Genomic DNA, 8,915 nt, shown 5'->3' on the forward strand with positions numbered 1-8,915 from the left:
ATCCGACATCACCGGCATGAATAATCAGCAGGTTTTTTGTACTCCTCAATATAACCTGTGTAATTTGCCAGCATGGGGTTCTTTTTGTGTATGAAACAGCCAGGTTATCATGTTAGGCCTTATCTAAACGCCCAATGGATTTAGGTTAGTGAACATATGCTACAGATTTCCATGGCAACAAGAGTGGGGGGAATCTGGAATCATGTCAGTCGCAGTGCCAATAGGCTAGTTTTTCTTTTACCCGCATCAGTGCACTCCTTCCCCAAAGAAAGCCACACTGTGAGACAAAGCCTGCGTGCCAAATCTATTCTGCAGGCTTGGGGACTGACCTGACATGGCCCCCGTCTTCATCAGACAGGCAATGGCGAGGGAGGACGCGCTGACATAATTCTGAAATAAACACTGCCAGTAATCATTTCTAGTTGAATCCAAGTGGACCGGTTTTAATCCAATTAAAGGGAGCAAAGCCAGTGGACTGGAGCTGCGATAAACGCCATCATCCATCATGCTGGGACAGTAGGAGCCACTGGGGTCGACTCTAGAGAGAGCAGACACTGACTTTAAGGGCTGAGGGCTCCCAGGGCTATTTGCAATGTATCACACTTGAGCTGAAATTATGCTTCTCCAAAGATACAGGTCAATAGCAAACTTACACAGAGAATGGTGTTATGGGTAACTGTAAGTCACCAAGTCACACACCCTCAAAATCTCATATGCGAACCTGTTGACCAACCAATTGAATGAAAACAGGTGACTTACAAGACGACCCCCCTTGCATGTTCTGTGCAGCCCACTCAATCTCAATTGTAAATCAAATATCAATCGAAATGACCTCACGATCTCGACCTTCGAAATCAACGGAGGAATCGAAGATGTATCAGGTGAGTCAAGAGGGAAAAAAAAAAACACATACGTGTTGAAATGTCGCGAGTCAACATTACCTCCTCTAACCTGAACCTGCAGCCGGTAAAAAGACACCATGGCAACCGCTGATAGAGGACACACATCAAACAAACTTGAACTGGTTGTCTGCCCGGTGGGGGGTATGATTGGTCTAATAAGCAGCGACACAGAGCTATAAGGACGCTGCACTCTCACACGCGCTGCATTGATAGTCACACAAACATACACCTGCTCAAGCAGACATGTCTCAGATTCCGGGAGATTGTATATAATTTGTGGACGTCAGGGAGCCGCTATCAATATGCGGGACACTCCCAAAACTTCCAGGAGAGTTGGGATGTCTGCACTAAAGCAATAACTAGCACTAGAAGGGTATTTGTAGCACCAGAAATGCTACTGTTAGGATACAGTTAGGACACTGTTAGGACAGTTAACACACTTCATTGTTCAGTGATGTCTATGGACATTAGGCTGTATTAACTTGGTTATTGTTTTATTGTGAACTTGAATATCATCTAATATGAAGAGTGCACACTGGAGTTACTAAAGGATCACTATAGGTGATTCTTTTGTTTACAGTAAGTTTTCAATTGACAACTGACAGTTATTGTTACATTATATTGCTAATAAATTATTTAATTTTGACAGTGAGGCCTTAGTGTAGTACATTGCAAACAACTGATGGAGATTATATCACTCATTTAGTGATTAGTCTAAAAATGGCATAGGCATCTGTGCTAAAAAAAAGGATTGAAAATCGAATCGAATCAAATCAAATCGTGACCCTAAAATCGAAATAAAATCGAATTGAGGATTTGGAAAATTGTGACACTGCTAGAAAGGAATGATAAAAAGTTCAGATTCCCAAGTTGTGAATCATTGAGGGCTCACAAAACATCTCAGTGAGTGAGTAGATTTCTTGAGAGAACCTTCACAGTCGAGATACGGATACAGATCTAGTGCACACAAACAATGGCAACTTATTAAAACTACTCAAAGACAAGACTTCCTTTAGAGTCTTAAAAGCAAAGAAAAATAAGGGAAAACACTTTTTTATAGGACAATATATTATAGAATAAACTGTATGAGAATGGTTGAAGTTAAGCTAGGCTCATACTGCTCTGTTGTTTCTATATTTCATGCTCTGTCACAGCTCAGCAAAGCTTGCCTAACGTTGTTAGCCTCACACAGCAGTGTGTATATGTGCATGAGAATGTGAGTGTGTATGTGAGGGAGAGGGAGTGGGGGTAGATAAGAGCGCACGTACCAAGTGCTAGTGCACAGTGTTTCTAAAACCTCTATTGTCAGAATGTGTGTGTGTGACCCTCTTTGCCTCCCAGCAGTAGTCTGAAATGGTGTGTCGGTATATTTCTGCGTGTCTGCATGTGTTTATGCACTCAGCTGACGGAGGGTGTAGTCTAATTGGTGATGGAGGCAGAGGCTTGTTGCTACAGAGATGCACAAACGCAGCGAAAGAGACTGCTGAATAAAAGAACAAGTTTACTGTATGATGCAAAACTACACTGACAGTATGAGCTACACTACAGTTTCATTCATGCATAGAGCTAAGGTTGATGGAAATGTGTTTAAGCAGAGGCTAAAACTGGCCCTGTCTATATTTTAAAACTCTTAGCAGCGTGAGCAATGGTTGCCCTGACAGCCTTAACTGTTAAATGTAGAGCAACTGCAAGGAAAGCATTGACAGCGGTGGGCAGGAATCAAGAAAGATGAAAGCCCAACTGGAGACTGATGCTGAATAAATAATGACATCCATTGTGGGGAAATGTGATCGGGCTCTCTGAAAATCAATAACTAACAACCGGACCATGAAGCCCTGAGTGACTCAGCAACAACTTCAATACACTACAGGCGGTCGATACCAACTGCCTGTTCTCATTTCATCGAGACATGACCCAAAAAAAGCCGAAGGAAAACTGGAAACGCTTCTAAACAAGTTTCTGTGAGGGCGGTTGAGGAGATCATCTCTTGGATGAAAGTCAGTCAAAAACTGCTGGATGAGCTGCACATTCAAACTGAGCCTCTTACACACTGCTGATAGGCCTTTCAGTTTGTTGACAGTGATTTAGACGGCAATGACTGGAACAATGGCTTATTGCGACATTCTTTCTTGTAGATACAGTAACTGAATGCATTTTTTAATGCAGTTAGTACTGTGAAATACTGTCTATATCAATAGTATGTCTCTTCCACAAATAGTCTGCACTGCAAGACATAAACCTTGCTCCATTACATAGGTGCTGCTAGCTCAATAAAAGCTCTATTCTCGGATAAAATCTTAATGGTGGTTGTAGTCTGAACACTCAACTATTTCAGACAACCAAACTAAAATGTGCCTCTAATCACAGTCGAGGCCATTTTGTGTGGATAATAAACTGTATGTGAGTGTAAGAGCACATCCACGAAGCCAACATTATCGAGATCTAAGAGAATGTCACTCTGTGTTCAATAATTGCCTAAATTAACAAGATTGAGTCAAGCCTGATGAAAAAGCATGACAGAGAGATTACCCTCGGGCTGGTTTTCATTGGGTTCACAGTGGCCATGTCGATCCATCTCTTCGGGCAATCCACTCAGCACTGCCTGAATAGCAGCACATACTGTACAGCTGGGCTTGGAGGAACCAAGGGGGTGGGATTTTGGTTTACAAATCCGGCTTAGCCAGATTTCGGGTGCATCATAGAAAAACATCAAAATGCGGACTTTGATTAGATAAGCTTTGATGAAACAGTGGATTGGATCCATAGCTTTGAGGTTATTGAATCCTCAGTGAGCTTCACTACCTGTGAGAGAGTCTGCTGTGTATGAGAAAGTAGTAAGTTTCTCAAAATAAACAATGCTGATGAAGTGTCATTTTACAGCGTAACGTGCACTTCACACAGACACTGAAGCCAAAGAGCATCAGCACAAGATCTTCCAAATAATTCTCCTGTGAAAGTTGTACTCTACACTCACAGCTCTACATGACAGCATTGCTGTGTAATACAACCCCACATCTCATTCCTACTGTGGCTTCCCCAACCGAGCGGCCAGTCCTGCCCTGTGCCCCGAGTGCACTCAGCTGAGAGATGAGTTGGCAGCCGGCTGGCTAGACACTGTTGGCTCTTACCTGCGCTCTCGGTGAGGCAGCGGGTGCTGCTGCTGACGTGTGATGAAGGTGGTGCCCCACACCGGGCTGCTGTGGCTGTTCCTAAGCCAGCCCACAGGGGGTGACGATGGGTAGGGGGTGCTGCGGAAGCCATGGTCCGACTCAGTCTCTGCAGTGAGAGACGAGGCCGAGCTCCCCATCACCACGGCGATAGAATAATAGTCTCTAAATGTTCTCTAACAGAGGTGTCGGTTTGTTTTGTTTGTTTGCAGACACTCTGAGAAACACTAAAAGGGGCTGTTTTGATCACAATAGCAACTCAAATCATGTGTCGGTATTTGCAGTAAACCTCCTGTTGACAACTTTCTGCTTCAAATAGGTATCATTTCTTCCTGCAGAAGAACTCTCAGTGCGCTAGAATGAAACCAAATAAAAAACACAGCAACAGGGAATAAAAGACAAGGGTACTCAAAAATAAGTGTAACCTGCAGGTGGCCAAGTATGCAGATTTCCCACAGCGCATGGAGGAAGAAGTTCTCAATTAAAATAGTAATTTGATGTGTGGAGCGCTGATTCCACTACAGTAAATTCAGAATACAGTGTTGTCACAGCAAAGGTTTATAATTCCCATAGACTTTAAGCTTGTAACTATCTGCACCAGGTCTTCCACAGTGCCACTCATAATTCCTCCTGGGTTCCTTCTGACACATCTCCCCCAGTCTGTGCAGTCTCATGCCTGGTTCCTCTTTGCACATGCTCAGAAGATCAGCGACAACAAGAAAACGTGTGTGTTGAAGTCAGTCAGCATCTCAGCCACCAAAGAGTTCAAAGTTCATCCAGGACATCACAAGAGCATCACGGTCCTTTAAGAAGGCTGACACCGTTCAATAGTGGCACTGATTTTGAGTTATTCACAATACAGGCATAGGAGGACATCAATGCATTGCATTTTCTGGGAGGGGTGTTGGCAAAACTACAAGTATGCTAATATCCAAGTCTCATCTTTCAGACATGCAGCCTGACTAACAGCTGCTGTTGAGGCTTACCAGTAAAACACCCCAGCTGTATTTCCCCCAATGGATAAAGTCTCCTGTTTAAAATCCTTGGGAAGGGCTTTCTCAGAGATTAGACCACTTCTGGTGTGAACAGAATATTGTATTTCCATGTGAGAAAAAGAAAAACAATTCACATGAACTTCAGAAATTAACCTAAAAAACAACAACACACAAAAGGGAAGATGTTTCAAAAAAGAGTTTTCCAAGAGCAGCCTTAACTTCAGTTACCACAACATGAAGATGTTTACGGCTCAGCTGCAAGTTCTGTGTAACATCCGACAAAATACCCGGGAGGTATGTTCCGTTTCGGGCTGCGGGGCTGTGCCAACACAAGGACGGGAGATGATCCTAGTTTCCGCTGTCTGTGAGACGCAGCTTAATTTGGGTCTGATCCCACCGCCGAGGTTGGTCAGTCTAGTTGATCAATTTGCGCTTGAATTAATGTGGACATGCCAGCTTGTCATTGCAAGTCTCTACAGGAAACGCAGCTGAAGGGAACAAGTATCATTCCAGCAAAGCTCTGAAGGTGGAGAAACTACATTTGCATGCATCTCGACGAGTTTCCATAGCCTGTAAACCCTGAGGCAGAGAAGTCTTAAGTAGAAGCGATATTCCTCGGTTGGTTAAATCTTTAAAATATATGGAATACATTTAATATCAGCAGATTATTATGGAGATAAAAAAACAGTGATCGCAAGTGCTAAAAACTACAGTATAGGTTTCCAGGTTCACTGAATGTTACATGATCGTTAAACGCTGATAACAGTCGCACATGAGCTTTCAGTGCATCTTGTTAACAGCACTGCAAAGCATTACTTGTATAAATAAAAGGTGGTCTGTGTCCGTTCCCACACAGCGGTAGAGAGGCCAGGGAGAGTACCGTGCAGGAGGCGACATATGGGCTCAGGAGACGTGAAAACAGCCGAAGAGGTTTCATCCAGAAAAGGGGCACTCAGTCGCAAATTTCACCATCTTCCGCCGGGTCCAATCCAGCCTGCGTTCATCTCATATTTCCAGCGTTTGGGCTGTAGATACTGAGCCCGGTTGCCTCACATTACAAGACATCCTCGATCCAGTCCCGTTGTCGTCTTGGGTGTTAAACCGCTCACAGTGTATAACTGCTCCATCCCTTAATGCCTCTATATAATGGTCCCATTATATTTTATTATTCTCCTGTTGTATATATTTCCCCCACGGCATTTAATTCTCCCTCACTGATAGACTGAGCGCAGTGGACGAGGATGCAATCTCCTCTCTTAACAGCGGATTACTGGAGTGTCAGCAGAGCGCATGCGCACTGGCCTGGCTAACAGAGAAAAGCTGGAAGGCTGCATTCAAGAGATTTAAATAAACCTCAATAAAGCCCGAGCCAGAGGTCTTACTCATTAATGTGAATGGAGTAATGAATAGGGATGCATGTCAGAGACAGCATGGGCAGGATGATGCATATTCATCCTGACTATACAAACTAAACACACCTCATGTCACTCTTGCACAAATGACTACAAACTGATATGTTTCTGTTGCATCCTTGAGAAGGGATGCTAACCCAGTCTTAATGGCCATTTTCCAGAGGAGGAAGTGGAGGGTTAACTACAAGACAGTGGTGACTGTGCGACACCCATCATCGCTCAACTGTCCCTGCACATTACTGAGATAAGCCTTCAAACTTTCCCCTCTCCTCTCTCTTCCACTTCATATCACTTCGCTGACCTCATTCCTGATCTCTTATTCTCTCTCCAAATTCAGCGTTCACCAGCAAGGCAGCGCATAAAGCACAAGCCTAACCTCATATGAAATGACTCATACCACATATTTTTCTGTGCATCCTTTGTTGTATAAAGCAGTGAGTTAACCATTAGCCATGAATTACCACTGCAAGTTCAAGCAGACTGACTGTGTGGGTAGTCATTTGTGTGGAACTCTGCTTAACCAGGTTCACAGCGGCTGTAAGGGTGTGTTCTTCACGCATAGCTTCTGTTCCTGTTCCTTTGTTGAGACTGAAACTGGTTTATCGCTGGGTAAACTTGGCTTCAGTTGCAGAGAAAAGTATAACCTGCACTAATATGTAACACGCTTGCCAATGTAGACTTAAGTCCAACCCAAATAACCAGTGTGCGGGGCGACAGCTTTGAAGAAGGCTTGCGTCATTGAGATTGCTGTTAACAACCAGGTTATCAACTTAAAAGTATTACTTCTTAGGCTCAATTCAAAATCCAAAACAAGTGCAGGTTTCACAGTCACATTCAGGTGTTTTCAGTTTACCCTAGATTTACTTAGAAAGTGTACACAACTACAAACATGAATGCAGATACAACTGAATTACTAAAGCAGTTTGCACATATTGTAGCCATAAGATAGTAATAAGACTACTGTTGTGTAACTTAAAAGAAAAAAAAAACAACTTGGACATAATCCAGACAAAGTCAGAGGACTGCAGCCCTTTGTTAGGGTTGCACCTGTCCAAGGGCCACCTGTCCCTCTGCAAGTCAGCACCCAGTGAGACGGCAGCTGACAGTCAGTGCAAGAGAGAGAGGAGAGAGAGAGATTGGATTTCATGTCTATTCTCCAGGGTCATAACAGGGGAAGACAGGGGAAGGAAGGATGTGAGCTGATTTCATGGTATGTTGTAAGTTGTCATTTCTATCCCTTCCAAAATGTCCTGACTGTCACAAAGTTTTTTCCCCCCCTTTAGTGGACATGCTGGAAGCAGGGCACAAATAGGACCCTGCTGTAAATGCACTCACAAGCAGTCTCAATGAAATAATGTAAACACATTGATGTGGGTTTTAGTGTGACACTTAGCCTCTTCTTCAATTGGATTAGCTGTGTTCAGGCCTCAAGTCAGCAACCAATCCACCATGCCAAAGAGCCCATGAGCAAGCCTGAGTGTGTCTACTGTTTCCAGATGCGAGTTTAATCAGCTGACCTTCCCCTCTGATCTCCCTGGAGCATAGTCATATCAAAATGCCCACGCTGTTAGTGTGTTATCCTGATCTGTACAGTGAGGCGGCGGGAATAAGATGAACTCCTTAGAGGTGATGTGTTACCATGGTTAAATATACGCGGCACTCTCACATAATCAATCTATTTGTGGACAAACCATAAGCCTGTGAGCCCTGTCACTAATTTACACTAACATTGAACAACCCCAATTGAGACAACGGGAGCAGAGGACGTTAGGCACCCTGTAAACAAAGACATTGTTGGGTCGACGGTATCGACGCTGCCATACAGCTGTGTACTCAGAGAAGTCCTCGCACGAATTGGCTATTCTTACCTCAAGTCGGCTGAAGGGGAATTATTCCTGTTTTTCAGTCGTCTGCGCGTTAACTTTTCACAGCCATCGAGACGATAAGTTCTTCCCGTGTTGTACTTTAGCCACCGTAACCTTTCCAGGCTTTAGCTTCACCCTCTCCGCTGCTAGGACATGTTCCAGACATGTGTGACAAACATGTATATGTACAGTTTATTTTCACTCCACCAGGTATTACCGAAACTGATGCGGCCGTGTAGGTTTCCCTCAAACCGCCCAGGAAGGAAGGGGAATCTCCAAGGAGCAAATACAGAGCACACGTACGTAAAATGCGCACACCAAATAATCTGGTCAGCGTGTGCGCAGGTTGGCGTACGTAGAGCCAATTGAAGAATACGGGGTTGGAAACTCAATTTCCCATGAACAACGTAGATCTATGCAACTAGGATATCCGGGAACGAGTGTCGTTACCGGTGAGAAAAAATGAATAAAAACAACAAAACAAAACGTGTCTGATTTAGTATTTTTCATTCATTTTCTTAAACCATATCTTAAAAATTCTTATCATGGCTGAATTTAAATACGAAATATGAAA

General features: G+C 43.7%; 1 protein-coding gene across 2 annotated transcripts in view; it reads right to left on the bottom strand.

Annotated features, from left to right (window-relative positions):
- capn15 (calpain 15) overlaps nucleotides 1–8,585 on the bottom strand; it is a 38,074-nt gene extending 29,489 nt beyond the window's left edge. The window contains exon 1 of one of the 2 annotated variants that reach the window (XM_053341552.1): nucleotides 8,345–8,585. Coding sequence is in view for 1 of the 2 variants with exons in the window: in XM_053341551.1 (XP_053197526.1) it covers nucleotides 4,031–4,209 (179 nt within the window). In the remaining variant the exon portion in view is untranslated. Of the gene's footprint in view, nucleotides 1–4,030; nucleotides 4,210–8,344 lie in introns of those variants that run through there. The other variant, XM_053341551.1, reaches the window with a different exon arrangement.
- Nucleotides 8,586–8,915: the final 330 nt, after the last annotated feature.

This window comes from Scomber japonicus, chromosome 20 (genome assembly GCF_027409825.1).
Source record: "Scomber japonicus isolate fScoJap1 chromosome 20, fScoJap1.pri, whole genome shotgun sequence".
In the NCBI taxonomy this organism is placed as follows: domain Eukaryota; kingdom Metazoa; phylum Chordata; class Actinopteri; order Scombriformes; family Scombridae; genus Scomber; species Scomber japonicus.